This window comes from Trachypithecus francoisi, unplaced genomic scaffold (assembly GCF_009764315.1).
Source record: "Trachypithecus francoisi isolate TF-2019V2 unplaced genomic scaffold, Tfra_2.0 Lachesis_group20, whole genome shotgun sequence".
Classification (NCBI taxonomy): Eukaryota; Metazoa; Chordata; class Mammalia; order Primates; family Cercopithecidae; genus Trachypithecus; species Trachypithecus francoisi.
Window position 1 is genome coordinate 50,592,031 of NW_022681466.1, and position 19,367 is coordinate 50,611,397.

At 40.6% G+C, this 19,367-nt stretch overlaps 1 protein-coding gene across 1 annotated transcript in view; it reads right to left on the reverse strand.

Moving 5' to 3' along the window:
• The window catches only part of NF1 (neurofibromin 1), a 294,673-nt gene that overhangs the window by 189,687 nt on the left and 85,619 nt on the right, over positions 1 to 19,367 (reverse strand). Inside the window, 3 exon segments of the mRNA XM_033184286.1 lie at positions 9,845 to 10,002; positions 11,038 to 11,113; positions 11,340 to 11,407. Of these exon segments, the coding sequence (XP_033040177.1) occupies positions 9,845 to 10,002; positions 11,038 to 11,113; positions 11,340 to 11,407 (302 nt within the window).

The following is a 19,367-nucleotide window of genomic DNA, read 5'->3' on the forward strand; positions in this document are numbered from 1 at the left end:
TCGGGAGGATGAGGCAGGAGAATGGCGGAGAAGCTCGGGAGGCGGAGCTTGCAGTGAGCTGAGATCCGGCCACTGCACTCCAGCCCGGGCGACAGAGCGAGACTCCGTCTCAAAAAAAAAAAAAAAAAAAGAAAGAAAGAAAAGCATATGCTAGTTGATTCCACTTATATAGAACTCTTGAAAATGTAAACTATACTGGCAGAAAGATGAGTGGTCACTTGGAAATGGGGGCTGGGAAAGACAGAAGGGAGGGACTAAAGAGGCATGAGAAAAGTATGGGGATCATTATCTTGATTGTGGTGATAGTTTCATATGTCAAAACTTATCAAATTGTCTTCGTGCAATATGCGTAATATACTGTATGTCAATTCTACCTTAATAAAGCAGTTAACTTTAAAAAATTTAAAAAAAAATAAAAATAAAAATAAATAAATAAATAAAATACAACCACCACCACCCTACGTATGTATGTGTACTTTGCATTTGAATGTATGGGTAAATAGATGTGAGTGGAAGAATACATACCAGCCAATAACACTAACTAGCTTAGAGGGAATGTGAGTAGAAAAGGGTGAGAATACTATTTTATTTTGTTATTTTATTTTTTATTTTTTTGTTTTTTGAGATGGAGTCTCGCTCTGTCACCCAGGCTGGAGTGCAGTGGCCGGATCTCAGCTCACGACAACCTCCACCTCCCAGGTTCAAGCAATTCTCCCTGCCTCATCCTCCAGAGTAGCTGGGATTGCAGGCGCCTGCCACCACATCCAGCTATTTTTTTTTGTAATACATTTTTAAAAATACATTTTTTAGCCGGACGCAGTAGCTCATGCCTGTAATCCCAGCACTCTGGGAGGCCAAGGCAGGCGGATCACCTGAGGTCACGAGTTCGAGGCCAGCTTGAACAACATGGAGAAACCTCATCTCTACTAAAAATACAAAATTAGCCAGGCATGGTGGTGCATGCCTGTCATCCCAGCTACTCAGGAGGCTGAGGCAGGAGAATCGCTTGAATCCAGGAGGTGGGGGTTGCAGTGAGCCGAGATCGTGCCATTGCACTCCAGCCTGGGCAACAAGAGTGAAACTCCGTCTCAAAATAAATAAATAAGTGAATAATACTTTTTTTTAAATCCAGAAAGATATAAAAATCTAAACTTTTAAATCTAGAAAATACCAGAGAAATATTAAAAAGCATACTTCAAAAATCTTGGCACATGCCAGACAAAAAGGTCACATGCTGAATGATTCCATTTATATGAAATGTCTAGTTTAGAATAAGTAAATCTATAGAGACAAAAAACTAGATTACTAGTTGCGAGCGAGGCGAGAGGAACGGGGGGAAGTGATTACTAACAGGTTTCTTTTTGGGAAGATGAAAATGTTCTGCACAGAAACAATGGTGATGATTATACAACTTTGTTAATGTAGTAAAATCGCTGAATTTTACACTTCAAAAACATAAATTTTATGGTATGTGAATTATATCTTAATAAAATGACTAATACCTTGTGGGAAGAGAAGTCTGACCAAAAAAGCTAGGAGACAAAAAAGAACAAGGCTGAGGTGACTACATGCAAATTGTAAATATCTATATAGTAAAAAGAACTCATAAAGTTTAAAAACGAAACCAAGTAAAAATGTACACATATACCCTCACAAATCAATAAAAGACAAACAATTCGTGTGGTGGCGCATGCCTGTAATCCCAGCACTTTGGGAGGCCGAGGTGGGAGGATCATGAGGTCAGGAGATCGAGACCATCCTGGCTAACACAGTGAAACCCCGTCTCTACTAAAAATGCAAAAAATTTTGCATGGTGTGGCGGCGTGCGCCTGTAGTCCCAGCTACCTGGGAGGCTGAGGCAGGAGAATGGCGTGAACCTGGGAGGCGGAGCTTGCAGTGAGCCAAGATCACACCACTGCACTCCAGCCTGGGCGACTGAGTGAGACTCCATCTCAAAGAAAAAAAAAAAAAGACAAACAATTCAATGGAAAAATTAGCAATTCCCTGAAGATATACAAATAACCAATAAACACTTAGAAAGCTACAGTTGTGATTATTAAAATGTAAATTCACTCGAGTACTACTGAATTTATAGCTTTTTATTTATTTCTATTTTTCCAATAAACAACAAAACAAAACACCCTACTGTATTAGTCAGGGTTCTCTAGAGGACAGAATTAATGGAATAGATACTTATATAAAGGGGAGTTTATTAAGTATTAACTCACACGATCATGTGGTCTCACAATAGGCTGCTGCAGGGTGAGGAGCAAGGAGAGCCAGTCCAAGTTCCAAAACTGAAGAACTTGGAGTCCAACACTGGAGGGCAGGAAGCATCCAGCACCGGAGGAAGATGTAGGCTGGGAGGCTACACCCGTCTCTCTTTTCACATTTTTCTGCCTGCTTATATTCTAGCCACACTGGCAGCTGATTAGGTGAGCCACCCAGATTAAGGGTGGGTCTGCCTTTCCCAGTCCACTGACTCAAATGTCAATCTCCTTTGGCAAAACCCTCACAGACACACCCAGGATCAATACTTTGTATCCTTCAATCCAATCAAGTTGACACTCAGTATTAACCATCACAAGTCCACCCCTTGTCAACTTGAACCCATACACATCTCCTGAGATCATACATGATCTTCAAATAAAGACAATAATAAGGTCATAATTACGCCTAACATAACACAACTATCCTTCATACAACCAGAAACACATCTATCCCAACCCAAATACTCAAAGTTAATAATACTTAAATGCTGATGTGAAGTCAAATCTTAAGCCATATGATAAAAGAAAAAGGAAATAAAATGAAGATATTTTCTTAGTACAGGTGTATACATGCACAAACATTTTTAACAAAAGGAAAAGGAAATAATCATGACAATTACAGTCCTGGTTTCTGCAGCTGGTCATGCAGTTGCAGCTGGTATTGATGACTACCTTCTTCTACTACCCATTCTGTATTCCCTTTGCCTTCAGCAAGCACCTCTGCAGGTGGTGGATTTTTCCTGGTAGAGTGACCCAAACCTTCATTCCTCTGGGTCTGGGTTATTTGCAGTCCTGCCTGGATGGGGCTGTTGTAGTTTCCCATTTACCTTAATCACAGGGTATGGTAATACATGGTAATACTAAGAGACACCCTAATGGATCTCCATGCACACTCTTCTTTACCTCCGCTGTGGAGTAGTAGACTGATTTCATCTCGATAGTCAGGGTCAATCACCCCAGTCAACACTGTTAACTCCCTTCTTAGCCTGTTGACTTAAAGGTAGGAGGAGCCCAAAGTGTGTCCAGGTGGCAATCTTAACTTCCAGTTTAATGGAATCGTCGTTGTGTCTCCTGGTGGCAGGTTTCCTCCCTCTGGAACTAAGACTTCTAGGCCAGCAGAACGTAATGTCGCAAGAACGGGAAGCAAAAATTTTCTAGTGGATCACTAGGGGTGATGGTGAGTAATTCCTGGACCCATGAATACTGGCTATGGGAGAAACAGTACCATATATTGGACACTGATTCAGAGCATACACAGCCTTCTGGAAAACTTTGCCCCAAGCTTGCAAAGTACTGTCATCTAGTTGGTGTTGTAATTGTGACTTCAAAAGGCCATTCCAGTTTTATCAATCCAGCTGCTTCAGGACAGTGGGGAACATGGTAAGACCAGTGTGGCCAGGCACACTGGCTCACACCTGTAATCCCAGCACTTTGGGAGGCCGAGGCGGGTGGATACAAGGTCAACAGATCGAGACCATCCTGGCCAACATGGTGAAATTCCATCACTACTAAAAATACAAAAATTAGCTGGGCATGGTGGCACACGCATGTAGTCCCAGGTACTTGGGAGGCTGAGGCAGGAGAATCGCTTGAACCCAGGAGGCGGAAGTTGTAGTGAGCCGAGATCGCGCCACTGCACTCCAGCCTGGTGACAGAGTGAGACTCCGTCTCAAAAAAAACAAAACAACAACAACAACAAAAACAACACAAAACCGTGAATTCCATGAGCATGAGCCCACTGCCACACTTCTTTAGCCATAAAGTGAGTGCCTTGGTCAGAGGCAATGCTGTGTGGAATACCATGACGGTGGGTAAGGCATTCTGTGAGCCCATGGATGGTAATCTTGGCAGAAGCATTGCGTGCAGGATAGGCAAACCCATACCAGGAGTAAGTGTCTATTTCAGTGAGGACAAACCTCTGCCCTTTCCATGATGGAAGAGGTCCACTATAATCAACCTGCCAGAAGGTAGCTGGCTGATCAACCCGAGGAATGGTGTCACATCGAGGGCTCAGCGTTGAGGTCTCTGCTGTTGGCAAATTGGGCACTCAGCAGTGGCAGTAGCCAGGCCAGCCTTGGTGAGCGGAAATCCATGTTGCTTGAGCCCATGCATAACCTCCATCCCTGCCTCCATGGCCACTTTGTTTATGGGCCCATTGGGCGAGGAGAGGGGTAGCTGGGGAAAGAGGCTAAGTGGTATCCATAGAACAGGTCATCCTATCCACTTGATTATTAAAATCCTCCTCTGCTCAGGTCACCCACTGGTGAGCACTCACATGAAATACAAACATCTTCACAGTTTTTAACCACTCAGAGAGGTCTATCCACATACCTCTTCCCCAAATCTCTTTGTCAACAGTTTTCCAATCATGCTTCTTCCAAATCCCTGACCTTCCAGCCAAATCACTGGCTAGAGCCCATGAATCAGTATATAATTGCACATCTGGCCATTTCTCCTTCCATGCAAAGTGCACAACCATGTGCAATGCTCAAATTTCTGCCCACTGGGCAGATTTCCCTTCACCGCTATCCTTCAGGGATGTCCTAGAAAGGGGCTGTAGTGCTGCAGCTGTCCACTTTCAGGTGGTGTCTGCATATTGTGCAGAACCATCTGTGAACCAGGCCCTAGTCTTCTCTTCCTCTGCCAATTGATCATAGGGAACTCGATCCATATGAGGCCATCAGTACAGGTTGGGAAGAGAAGGCAGGGTGGCAGGAGTGGAGACCATGGGCATTTTAGCCACTTCCTTGTGTAACTTACTTGTGCCTTCAGGACCTGCTTGAGCCCAATCTTGTATGTACCACTTCCATTTGATGATGGAATGCTGCTGTGCATGGCCCACTTTATGGCTAGATGGGTCAGAAAGCACCCAGTTCATGATAGGCAGTTCAGGTCACACGGTGACTTGAAAACCCACAGTCAAACGTTCAGTTTCCACCAACAGTAACAGGTCAAGAGTTGTGTCTCAAAAGGAGAATAGTTATCTGCAGAAGACGGCAGGGCCTTGCTCCAAAATCCTAGAGTCCTCTGCTGTGATTTACCTATGGGGGCCTGCCAAAGGCTCCAAACAGCATCCTTATCTGTCACTGACACTTCAAACACCATTGGATCTGCTGGGTCATATGGCCCAAGTGGCAGAGCAGCTTGCACAGCAGCCTGGACCTGCTGCAGAGCATTCTCCTGTTCTGGACCCCACTCAAAACTGGCAGTCTTTTGGGTCACTGGATAAATGGGCCAGGGTAACACACCTAAATGAGGAATGTTGCCTCCAAAATTCAAATAGGCCCACTAGGCATTGTGCCTCTTTCTTTTTTATAGGAGGGGCCAAATGCAGCAACTTATCCTTCACCTTAGAAAGAATATCTTGACAGGCCCCACACCCCTGGAGCCCTAGAAATTTTACTGAGGCAGAAGGTCCCTGAGTTTTAGTTGGATTTATTTCCCATCCTCTGGCACCCAAATGTCTCACCAATAAGTCCAGTGCATTTGCTACTGCTTGCTCACTGAATCCAATCAGCATAATATCATCAATGTAATGGGCCAGTGTGATATGTTGTGGAAGTGAAACTCGATCAAGGTCTCTCCAAGTAAGATTATGACACAGAACTGGAGAGCTGATATACCACCGAGGTAGGATAGTAAAGGTATATCCTACCTCCGCTGAAGGCAAATTGCTTCTGATGGGTCTTATGGACAGGAATGGAGAAAAAGGCATTTGTCAAGTCAATGGCTGCATACCAGGTACCAGGAGATGTGTTAATTTGCTCGAGCAGTGAAACCACATCTGGAACAGCAGCTGCAATTGGAGTCACCACTTGGTTAAGCTAACAATTATCCACTGTCATTCTCCAAGACCCATCTGTCTTCTGCACAGGCGAAATGGAAGAGATGAACGAAGACGTGGGGAGAATCACCACCTCTGAGTCTTTCCAAGTCTTTGACGGTGTCACTGATCTCCACAATCGCTCCAGAGATGCAATATTGTTTTTGATTTACTATTTTTCTAGTTAGAGGCAGCTTTAATGGCTTCCATTTGGCCTTTCCCACTATAATAATAGCCCTCATCGTACCAGTCAGGGAGCCAATGTGGGTGTTCTGCCAGCTGCTAAGTATGTCTATGCCAATTATGCATCTGGCACTGGGGAAATGACCACAGGATGAGTCCAGAGACCCACTCTAAGTCAGACCTGAGCTAAAACTCCATTAATTTACCTGACCTCCATAAGCCCCTACTTTAACTGGAGGACCACAATGACGTTTTGGGTCTCCTGATCAATGTCAGCATAGAGCCAGTGTCCAGTAGTCCCCAAAATGTCTGATCATCTCCCTTTCCCCAGTGCACAGTTATCCTGGTAAAAGGCCAGAGGTCTCTCCTTGGGGAAGGATGGGAGAAAGATTCACCGCATAAACTGTCATCAATATAGTGGGGTCTTTCCTCAAGGGGACCTGACGCCCCCTTTCATTCAAGGAGGTTCTGGGTCTGTAAACTGGCTCAAGTCTGGAAACTGATTGAGGGGTCATAATTCTGTTTTTTATAATTCAAATCAGTCTTTTGTTCATTCGACCTAGAAGTTTTCTGCTTGTATAAATTAAGTGGGAATGCAGTAGGCTTCCTATCAATTTCATTTTTAGGAACACCGTGACTAATTAGCTAATGCCAGAGCTCTACACGAGTCAGACTATTCTGATTGTGGCTTTGCCTGTCCTGTCCATTAAGGCAGCTACGCCCACCTTGCCTTTGACGGTCAAGTGTTGCCACTTGGCTCCTGCCACCTCAGGAGCCAATTATTCCCACTGTATTTAAATGTTGTAGTTGAGTGACTACGGTTCCCAATGTCAGATCTGACATACAGAGAAGAGCAATTACAGGGCTCTTCAGAGATGCAGGTGCTGCCCTCACAAATCTATTTCTCAAGGCGTTGGTCAAGGATATATCTTCTGGACCCTCCCAGTTGGGATGAGTAGGTCTAAAATAACTAATCCACCATCCCAATCTCCCTAAGCCTTTAGATCCCTTTCTCTACATTAAACCAAGTGAGATCAGGCATTTCCAGCTCACTCACAGTGGGCCATCTTTTAATCCATATATCAGCTAACCAAGCAAATAATCTATTAGAACCTTTTTTAACTCCCCGAGCTGCAACATTATATGCAGAGTCCCTACTTTGTGGTCCCAAATAAATAAATTCAGCCCAATCCAACTCTATTTTCCTTCCATCATTATCCCACACCTTTACTATCTATTCTCATGCCTGTTTTCCAGATTTGTTTATATAAATTAGAAAACTCAAGCAGTTCTGTTGAAGTGTAGCGCACCTCCTCATGGGTCACACTCTCAGCCTCACCTCTAGGGACCTGCCAGGACTTTAGTCTGGTTATAGGTCTAGAAGCAAACAGGGATGTTGGGGGTGACTCCTGAGGAGAATCAACATTATCTTGCCTGGCAACTGCCTCAGGGGAGGCCATCGCTGTTGCCTCAGGCAGCGCAGGGTTTATCTCTTCAGACAAAGGTGGAAAGGCTGATGGCACCATGGCTCCAGGAGGGCATGCTGCCGTTAATGGGGATGGGGAAGCTGTTTCTTCTGGCAAAAAAGGTTCATCAGAGTTTACAAACTCAAGAGTCCCCAGCTTCATTAGGGTCCTCCCACAGATCCCCTTTCCAAGTTGCAGGGTCCCATTCTTTTCCAATCAATGCCCTTACTTTAATAGTAGACACCTAGTGAGACTGTGCACGCACCTTTCATTGTATGTCAGATACTTGCACGGTAAGAGTTTGTATCTGTTTTTCCACCAATTCAGTTATTTCTCTACAGGAGCTAAGACTCTCACTCAGGGCAATCTGAGTAGTATCTGCTTCTGAAGCCGGGACATAGAATCCGTGAGTTCATCATTTTCTTTCATCACTTTGCCCACTGAATTTAGGAGCAACCAACCAGCTCCATTATGTTGTTTGGTTCTCCATATATGGTCAAAGGTATTATACATAGAGTCACTAAACTCCTTGCCTCTTACTAGCGGTGAATCAGGAGTGTCAAATGCATTTATTTTGCATAATTCTCTCAACAGTTCATGCCGACGACTATCAGTGTTCTCTACACTATTAGAAGCAGAGTCCTTAGCATTTGGAGGTCTAATCATATTAAGCAGCAAACTCTAGAAACCTCCAAACTAAAAAATTCCATCCTTAATATTCTGTTCCTCTAGAACCACTCCTTGTACCAAAATCTCTATTAGGGTTCTCTAGAGGGACAGAACTAACAGAATATTTATATAAATGGGATATTAAGTATTAACTCGCACAATCACAAGGTCCTACAATAGGATGTCTGCAGGCTGAGAGGCAAGAAAAGCCAGTCCAAGTTCCAAAACTGAAGAACGTGGAGTCTGATGTTTGAGGGCAGGAAGCATCCAGCACAGGAGAAAGATGTAGGCTAGTAGGTTAGGCCCATCTCTCTTTTCAAATTTTTCTGCCAGCTTATATGCTAGCCACGCTGGCAGCTGATTAGATGGTGCCCACCCAGATTAAGGGTGGGTCTGCCTTTCCCAGCCCACAACTCAAATGTTAACCTCCTTTGGCAACACCCTCACAGATACACCAGGATCAACACTTTGTATCCTTCAATCCAATCAAGTTGACACTCAGTATTTATCATCATACCTACTATTTTGAAGGGCTCCAAAACAATCTACCATGAAAAATGGTGTCCTCATAACGGAAAAGTTGAGATATACACCTAAGTGGAGTAACACACAATCACAGACTCTCAAGGATTACCTGGTTTATTTATTTACCCTTTAATGTATACATTCCCTACCCAATGCTTCTGCAAAGTAATAAATCATTGACCTGATTCTGAACATCTCCATCTACAGGCAAACCATGAAGGAACCCATCTCATGTTTAGCCAGCTAAGAGTATTTCTCCAAAAGCAGCAAAAAATGAAAAAAAATTATTTGCAAAACAAACTGCATATTGAAATGTCAGTAAAACTGTAAGATTAATACTCAGTTCTTTTTTTTTTTCAATCGCCTAGGTGATTATTTAAAAAAATTTTAAGAGCCTCCTAGAATTACCAGGTGTCACGGTGCCAATTTCACTATAGATGGTATATGCGAGAGCCTTACCTTCCTGGCAAAATACTTTGAAAACTGTTCTAAAATACCTAAAATGAGTTACTACATAATTTCAGTAGCACCATATGGACACACACCTAAGTACATGCAAATAACACACTATAAAAGTGATGAAGTCAAGTAGGGCAATCCTTGCAGTCAATATTAGAGAAATTACATTTAATATTAACAGAGGTATCATTTAGTCTTCTCAGATAAAAGAATGAAACTAAGGGATTATTTTAAATCTTTGATCATTGACTGGTATTATTTATCCCTCTGCCAAATAAAATTATGTATTAGTATGTCTCTTCTAAGTCCATCAAACAAAGAAACCTAAAATAATTTAAATGGTGCCCTGAAATAGTTTGCTGAAATAATAAGCCTAAAGTAATACACACCTCGAGTAAAATAAACTGCTTCACATCTAGATATAATGGAAATAATTCTGCCCTCCTTACCTTATTCATGTTGTTTTCATCAACCACATCCTTGGATATATCCTGGATTATTTCTGGACACAAGATAAGGAGAATGATTTGCAGTGGCCAAACTGCTGCTTTACGTTTGGTGCTTTCAGCAAAACCATCCACCAAGTCAAACAGCTTTTCTGCACATTCTACATGAAAAATATATTAAATGACATTATTAGATAGGAACAAAATCCCTGGCATTAAAGTAAAAGCTGACACTATGTAAAAACCCAAGGGCATGGCTCACGTCTATAATCCCAGCACTTTGGGAGGCCGAGGCAGGCGGATCATGAGGTCAGCAGATCGAGACCATCCTGGCTGACGCAGTGAAACCCTGTCTCCACTAAAAATACAAAAAATTAGCCAGGAGTGGTGGCGGGCACCTGCAGTCCCAGCTACTCAGGAGGCTGAGGCAGGAGAATGGCATGAACCTGAGAGGCAGAGCTTGCAGTGAGCCGAGATCACGCCACTGCACTCCAGCCTGGGAGACAGAGCAAGGCTCCATCTCAAAAAAACAAAACAAAACAAAAAAAACAAAAAAACCCAAGGGCAACACTTTTAAAAGATAAACATGGAACTTCATTTAAGCAACTACACAAATGCATTCTGGTAAGTAGACAAGCAATGTAATACTGTCTATGTGTTAGCAGAGCTATCTTGATCTATCCTGGAAAAGCCCACATTTTAGAATGGATGATCATGTATTTGGTCTCACTGTGCAGGCCCTTACGCAAAGTGTGATGTACCCAAGCAACAAAGACTGAACAGTTTCCCCAAAAAAATCACCAAAGTTCTCCAGGAGTCTGTATTCTCTGCCTTACAGTTGAGTCTTACATCATAGGTAAGAATATTACTACTTTATACACATCTCCCTAAATACAAAATAAAGCTTTGGAACACATGCTTCTCTACAACAAAGAGCCAAACATTCCATCCTAACACAACTCTAAAGATCTGACCTTCATTTCAGACTACTTTATTTGCTCTAAGGAAAGGAAGAGGGTTGGGCGTAATTTGGAAATGTAAGAGAAAAACAATATTTCCTATTTGACACCAGTTGACAATAGAAGATGTAAAAGCACCTTTATAACAAAAATAACTTGGAAAATGATAGGTTTTTATGTCACAAGTAGGCATTTAAAAGACAAAAAAAAAAAAAAAAAAATCAATCTTATCCTTACCAGCCATATCAGTCTGTGGGATCTGGTACAGTTTTGTAAATTCATCTGGATAATTTTCTACCCAGTTCCAAAATGCCTATAAATAAAGAAACACATGTCCTTATATGAAAGCAGTGATCTTTTGTAATATAGTAAATAAAATGCCACAAACTTCTAACTTCCTTCATAATATTACAATGTATTCTTCCTGAAAATTAATGTGCAACTGTCACTCAAGTCATAACTTTTTGATTCAGGCTGCTAACGACAGCAAATTTTATCACCAAAAACAAAATTTTAATACCAGAGAGGTTGTAACTTACCTTTTCCAGGCTATTTATAACTGCTAACTGTGCAACCTTCTTTAGGGCTTTAAATTTAAATGCTGTTTCTGGAAAAAACACAATTTTTAAAAATTAACTCTAGAATAAGTTAACACAAATACAACTCAGAGCAAAATAACTTTCCATTCACTTATTATTTTTGCTCCAATGTTATCTGTAAGCAATGAAAGGTAAAGACACCTAACACAAACCCAAAACTTGATAGTTGTCTGCTAGGAAAGAAAAATTCCAAAACAGCAAATATGCCTTGGACATCAATGATTGTGAGCTTCTTCCTTTGTTTTTAATAACTTGCTTTTTCAAAAAAAGTATAAAACACATACAGGATATTGATTCTTCCTATCCATGAGCATGGAATGGTTTTCCATTTGTGTCCTCTCTTATTTCCTAGAGCAGTGGTTTGTAGTTCTCCTTGAAGAGGTCCTTCACATCCCTTGTAAGTTGTATTCCTAGGTATTTTATTCTCTTTGTAGCAATTGTGAATGGGAGTTCACTCATGATTTGGCTCTCTGTTTGTGTTATTGGTATATAGGAATGCTTGTGAGTTTTATACACTGATTTTGTATCATGAGACTTTGCTGAAGTTGCTTATCAGCTTAAGGAGATTGTGGGCTGAGACGATGGGGTTTTCTAAACATACAACCGTGTCATCTGCAAACAGGGACAATTTGACTTCCGCTTTTCCTACCTGAATACCCTTTATTTCTTTCTCTTGCCTGATTGCCCTGGCCAGAACTTCCAATATTATGTTGAATAGGAGTGGTGACGGGGGCATCCTTGTCTTGTGCCGGTTTTCAAAGGGAATGCTTCCAGTTTTTGCCCATTCAGTATGATATTGGCTGTGGGTTTGTCATAAATAGCTCTTACTATTTTGAGATACGTTCGATCAATACCTAGTTTATTCAGTTTTTGGCATGAAAGGGTGTTGAATTTTATCAAAGGCCTTTTCTGCATCTATTGAGATAATCATGTGGTTTTTGTTGTTGGTTCTGTTTATGTGACGGATTGCTTTCATTGATTTGTGTATGTCGAACCAGCCTTGCATCACAGAGATGAAGCCAACTTGATCATGGTGGACAAGCTTTTTGATGTGCTTGTTGGATTCAGTTTGCCAGTATTTTATTGAGGATTTTCACATCAATGTTCATCAGGGATATTGGTCTAAACTTTTCTCTTGCTTTTGTGTCTCTGCCAGGTTTTGGTATCAGGATGATGCTCATAAAACGAGTTAGGGAGGATTCACTCTTTTTCTATTGTTTGAAATAGTTTCAGAAGGAATGGTACCAGCTCCTCTTTGTACCTCTGGTAGAATCTGGCTGTGAATCCATCTGGTCCTGGACTTTCATTGGTTGACAGGCTATTAATTATTGCCTCAATTTCAGAACTTGTTATTGGTCTATTCAGGGATTCAACTTCTTCTTGGTTTAGTCTTGGCAGGGTGTACGTATCCAGGAATTTATCCATTTCTTCTAGATTTTCTAGTTTACTTGTGTAGAGGTGTTTATAGTATTCTCTGATGGTAGCTTGTATTTCTGTGGGATCAGTGCTGATATCCCTTTTATCACTTTTTATTGCATCTATTTGATTCTTCTGTCTTTCTTCTTTATTAGTCTGGCTAGTGATCTATCTATTTTCTTGATCTTTTCAAAAAAACCAGCTCCTGGATTCATTCATTTTTTTTTTTTTTTTTTTTTTTTTGAGACGGAGTCTTGCTCTGTCACCCAGGCTGGAGTGTAGTGGCGCGATATGGGCTCACTGCAAGCTCTGCCTCCCAGATGCACGTCATTCTCCTGCCTCAGACTCCCGAGTAGCTGGGACTACAGGCGCCCACCACCATGCCCGGCTAATTTTTTTGTATTTTTGGTAGAGACGGGTTTCACTGAGACCAAGGCAGGCGGATCACGAGATAAGGAGATTCACTGATTTTTTGAAAGTTTTTTCGTGTCTCTATCTCCTTCAGTTCTGCTTTGATCTTAGTTATTTCTTGCCTTCTGCTAGCTTTTGAATTTGTTTGCTCTTGCTTCTCTAGCTCTTTTCATTGTGATGTTAGGGTGTCAATTTTAGATCTTTCCTGCTTTCTCTTGTGGGCATTTAGTGCTATAAATTTACCTCTACACAGTGCTATAAATGTATCCCAGAGGTTCTGCTACGTTGTGTATTTTTCTCATTGGTTTGAAAGAACATCTTTATTTCTGCCTTCATTTCGTTATTTTCCCAGTAGTCATTCAGGAGCAGGTTGTTCAGTTTCCATGTAGTTGTGTGGTTTAGAGTGAGTTTCTTAATCCTGAGTTCTAATTTGATTGCACTGTGGTCTGAGAGACTATTTGTTATGATTTCCATTCTTTGGCATTTGCTGAGGAGTGTTGTACTTCCAATTATGTGGTCAATTTTAGAATAAGTGCAATGTGGTGCTGAGAAGTATATTGTGTTGATTAGGGGTGGAGAGTTCTGTAGATGTCTATTAGATCCGCTTGGTCCAGAGTTGAGTTCAAGTCCTGGATATTCTTGTTAATTTTCTGTCTCATTGATCTGTCTAATGTTGACAGTGGGGTGTTAAAGTCTCCCACTATTATTGTGTGGGAGTCTAAGTCTCTTTATAGGTCTCTAAGGACTTGCTTTATGAATCTAGGTGCTCCTGTATTGGGTGCATATATATTTAGGGTAGTTAGCTCTTCTTGTTGCATTGATCCCTTTACCATTATGTAATACCCTTCTTTGATTCTTTTGATCTTTTTTGTTGGTTTAAAGTCTGTTTTATCAGAGACTAGGATTGCAACCCTGCTGTTTTTTGCTTTCCGTTTACTTGGTAAATCTTCCTCCATCCCTTTATTTTGAACCTATGTGTATCTTTGCATGTGAGATGGGTCTCCTGAACGCAGCACACTGATGGGTCTTGACTCTTTATCCAGTTTGCCAGTCTGTGTCTTTTAATTGGGGCATTTAGCCTGTTTACATTTAAAGTTAATATTGTTACGTGTGAATTTGTTATTATGATGCTAGCTGGTTATTTAGTCTGTTTACATTTAAGGTTAATATTGTTACATGTGAATTTGTCACTATGATGCTAACTGGTTATTTTGTCCATTAGTTGATGCAGTTTCTTCATAGTATAGATGGTCTTTACAATTTGGTATGTTTTTGCCATGGCTGGTACCGGTTGTTCCCTTCCATGCTTAGTGTTTCCATTAGGAGCTCTTGTAAGGCAGGCCTGGTGGTGACAAAATCTCTCAGCATTTGCTTGTCTGTAAAGGATTTTATTTCTCCTTCACTTACGAAGCTTAGTTTGGCTGGATATGAAATTCTGGGATGAAAATTCTTTTCTTTAAGAATGCTGAATATTGGCCCCCACACTCTTCTGGCTTGTAGGGTTTCTGCCTAGAGATCCACTGTTAGTCTGATGCGTTTCCCTTTGTGGGTAACCCGACCTTTCTCTCTCGCTGCCTTTAACATTTTTCCCTTCATTTCAACCTTGGTGAATCTGACGATTATATGTCTTGGGGTTGCTCTTCTTGAAGATTATCTTCATAGTGTTCTCTGTATTTCCTAAATTTGAATGTTGGCCTGCCTTGCTAGGCTGGGAAAGTTCTCCTGGATAATATCTTGAAGAGTGTTTTCCAACTTGGTTCCATTCTCCCCGTCACTTTCAGTTACACCAATCAAACATAGATTTGATCTTTTCACATAGTCCCATATTTCTTGGAGGCTTTGCTCGTTTCTTTTTGCTCTTTTTTCTCTAATCGTGTCTTCTCGCTTTATTTCATTGAGTTGATCTTCAATCTCTGATATCCTTTCTTCTGCTTGATCGATTTGGCTATTAATACTTGCATATGCTTCACGAAGTTCTCGTGCTGTATTTTTCACCTCCATCAGGTCATTTATGTTCTTCTCTAAGATGGTTACTCTAGTCACCAATTCATCTAATCTTTTTTACAGGTTCTTCACTTCCTTGCATTGGCTTAGAACATGCTCCTTTAGCTCCAAGGAGTTTGTTATTACCCATCTCCTGACGCCTACTATTGTCAATTCGTCAAACTCGTTCTTCGTCCAGTTTTGTTCCCCTGCTGGTGAGGAGTTGTGATCCTTTGGAGAAGAGGCATTCTGGTTTTTTTTTTTCAGCCTTTTTGCACTGGTTTCTCCCCATCTTCGTGGATTTACCTACCTTTAGTCTTTGATGTTGGTGATGTTGATACTATTCCTTTCTTAGTTTTCCTTCTAACAGTCAGACCCCTCTGCTGCAGGTCTGGAGTTTGCTGGAGGTCCATTCCAGACCCTGTTTGCCAGGGTATCACCAGTGGAGGCTGCAGAACAACAAAGACTGCTGCCTGTTCTTACCCATGGAAGCTCTGTCCCAGAGGGGCACCTGCCAGATGCCAGCCAGAGAGGATACAAACAAATGGAAAAACATTCCATGCTCAGGGATAGGAAGAATCAATATCGTGAAAATGGCCATACTGCCCAAAGCAATTTATAGATTCAATACTACCCCATCAAACTACCACTGACTTTCTTCATAGAATTAGAAAAAATTACTTTAAAATTTCATATGAAACCAAAAAAGAGCTTGCATAACCAAGACAATCCTAAGCAAAAAGAACAAAGCTGGAGGCATCACACTACCTGACTTCAAACTGTATTACAAGGCTACAGTAACCAAAACAGCATAGTACTGGTACCAAAACAGATACATAGACCAATGGAACAGAACAGAGGCCTCAGAAATAACACCACACACCTACAACCATCTGACCTTTGACAAACCTGACAAAAACAAGCAATGAGGAAAGGATTCCCCATTTAATAAATGGTATTGGCAAAACTCGCCAGCTATATGCAGAAAACTGAAACTGGACCCTTTCCTTACACCTTATACAATAATTAACGCAAGATGGACTAAAAACTTAAAAGGAAGACCTAAAACCATAAAAACTCTAGAAGAAAACCTAGGCAATACCATTCAGGACATAAGTATAGGGAAAGACTTCATGACTAAAACACCAAAAGCAACGGCAACAAAAGCCAAAATTGACAAATGGGATCTAATTAAACTAAAGAGCTTCTGCACAGCAAAATAAACTATCATCATAGAGAACAGGCATCCTACAGAATGGGAGAAAATTTTTGCAATCTACCTATCTGACAAAGGGCTAATATCCAGAATCTACAAAGAACTTAAATTTACCAGAAAAACACAGAAAAACCCCATCAAAAAGTGGATGAAGGATATGAACAGACACTTCTCAAAAGAAGACATATATGCAGCCAACAAACATATAGAGAAAAGCTCATCATCACTGGTCATTAGATAAATGCAAATCAAAACCACAATGAGATACCATCTCACACCAGTTAGAATTGTGATCGTTAAAAAGTCAGGAAACAAAAGATGCTGGAGAGAATGTGGAGAAATAGGAACGCTTTTACACTGTTGATGGTAGTGTAAATTAGTTCAACCACTGTGGAAGACAGTGTGGCGATTCCTCAAGGATTTAGAACTAGAAATACCATTTGACCCAGCAATTCCATTACTGGGTATATACCCAAAGGATTATAAATCATTCTGCTATAAAGACACATGCACACGTATGTTTATTGTGGTACTGTTCACAACAGCAAAGACTTGTAGAACCAACCCAAATGCCCATCAATGACAGACTGGATAAAGAAAATGTGGCACATAAACACCATGGAATACTATGCAGCAGGATAAAAAGGACAAGTTCTCATGTCTTTTGCAGGGACATGGATGAAATTGGAAACCACCATTCTTGGCAAACTAACACAAGAACAGAAAATCAAACACCACATGTTCTCACTCCTAAGTGGGAGTTGAACAATGAGAACACATGTACACAGGGAGGGGACCATCACACACTGGGGCCTGTTGCGGGGTGGAGGGCTAGGGGAGGGATAGCATTAGGAGAAATACCTAAGGTAGATGATGGGCTGATGGGTGCAGCAAACCACCATGGCACATGGACACCTATGTAACAAACCTGCACGTTCTGCACATGTACCCCAGAACTTAAAGTATAATAAAAAATTTTTAAAAACATATACAGGGCCAGGCCCGATGACTCACGCCTATAATCTCAGCACTTTGCAAGGCAGGAGTGGGAAGATAGCTTGAGCCCAGGATTTCAAGGCTACAGTGTATTATAACCACGTCACTGCATGCCAGCCTGAGCAACAGAGCAAGACTCCGTCAAAAAAAAAAAAAAAGAAAAAAGAAAAAAAGAAAGGAAGCAAAAGCATAAGTGTTAAGGGAAATTTTTAAAACCATCAATGATTATATCATTTGGAGACAATCACAGTTAACATCTGGTGGTGGTTTTTCTTCCATCACTTTTCCTATGCATGTAGAGAACAAATATATTTAACATAATTGAGATCATGTAGGCTATACCAAACCCGTTCTTTTTACACAGTGTCCCTAATTTTTTCTATGTCAGTAAAAACTCTTCATATATATATACACATATATGTATACGTATACATATATGTATACACATATATGTATACGTATACATATATATACACACATATATGTATACGTATACATATATATACACACATATATGTATACGTATACATATATATACATATATATACACACACACACTTTTTTTTTTTTTTTTGAGATGGAGTCTCGCTCTGTTGCCCAGGCTGGGGTGCAATGGTGTAATGTTGGCTCACTGCAACCTCTGCCTCCCAGGTTCAAGTGATTCTCCTGCCTCAGCCTCCCTAGTAGCTGGGGATTACAGGCGTGCACCACCACATCCAGCTAATTTTTGTATTTTTAGTAGAAACGGGGTTTCACCATGTTGGTCAGGCTGGTCTCGAACTCCTGACCTCGTGATCTGCCCACGTTGGCCTTCCAAAGTGCTGGGATTACAGGCGTGAGTCACCCCACCTGGTCTATTTTTGATGGCTCTATATGCAATAGTAACTATTACACAAACAAAACATACCAGTTATTTTTAGTATGATATACTTAATTCTTTTGGAATCTTAACGCTTTCAGAATATTACAGATGAGCAAACTGTGTGTCTAAGGTTACAGATCTAATAAATGACTGAATTGGGCTTTAATACCAAGGTCTTTTCAGTATGCTTTGATGTCTCTCATAATATTTAAGTCACTGTATTAAGTTACTGGTTATTTAAATGTTTTCCAGTTTTAACACTGAAGTTATTTCTGTTATTTCACTATTATAAATCACATTAATAAATACTTTTTTATCAAAATATTTTCCCATATCACTGCTTATTTAAGATAAGGAATCTCTAGAAGTGTCCAGTCAAAGAGATGAATATTTTTAAGGCCCTTCATAAAGATTACCAAGCTGCCTTTCATTAGGGTTGAGCCAAATGCTATCACCAAGCAGCATACGAAAGTGCCTTCATCATATCTTTGTCATCACAAAAGCATGTTCATTTTCTTTATTTTGTTAATTGGATTGTTCAAAATAGTAGACTGCATTTTAACGCAAGTAACAGTAAACATTTCTCCATATAAATATACTGGGTATTTTAATTTCTTCTTCTATAAGTTTATAGTCTACATCCAGAAAAAGATTTATGTCTGGAGAAAATGACCTGTCTATAAATAATTTTACTGGCAATGGTCCCTCTGCAAAGAACTTCTCCTGTTGACTTTTAATGAAGTGATAAAGATTTTTATTACATCTATATAAGTGTCTAAGAGAGAGATGAGTCTTTTTTCTGGATGTGCAAATAAGTTACTCTCCAAATCAGTTTTTAAAAGTACCCCTTTGAATTCTCTTTGCTCTCACCCTCCACTGATTTCCAAATAATGACATTACACTTCACAGTGTTCTTAAGCAACAACTTTACCTTTATGACATCTTAAATGGGTTATATACTGTAATCTATTCTCAAAGCCAAAGTATCTTCCAGTTCTACAAGTTTCTTGTTGGATATCCTACTGATACCTCAAACTCAGAAGATCTAAAACTGAATTTATCATTTTCCTGGTCAAACCCTCTC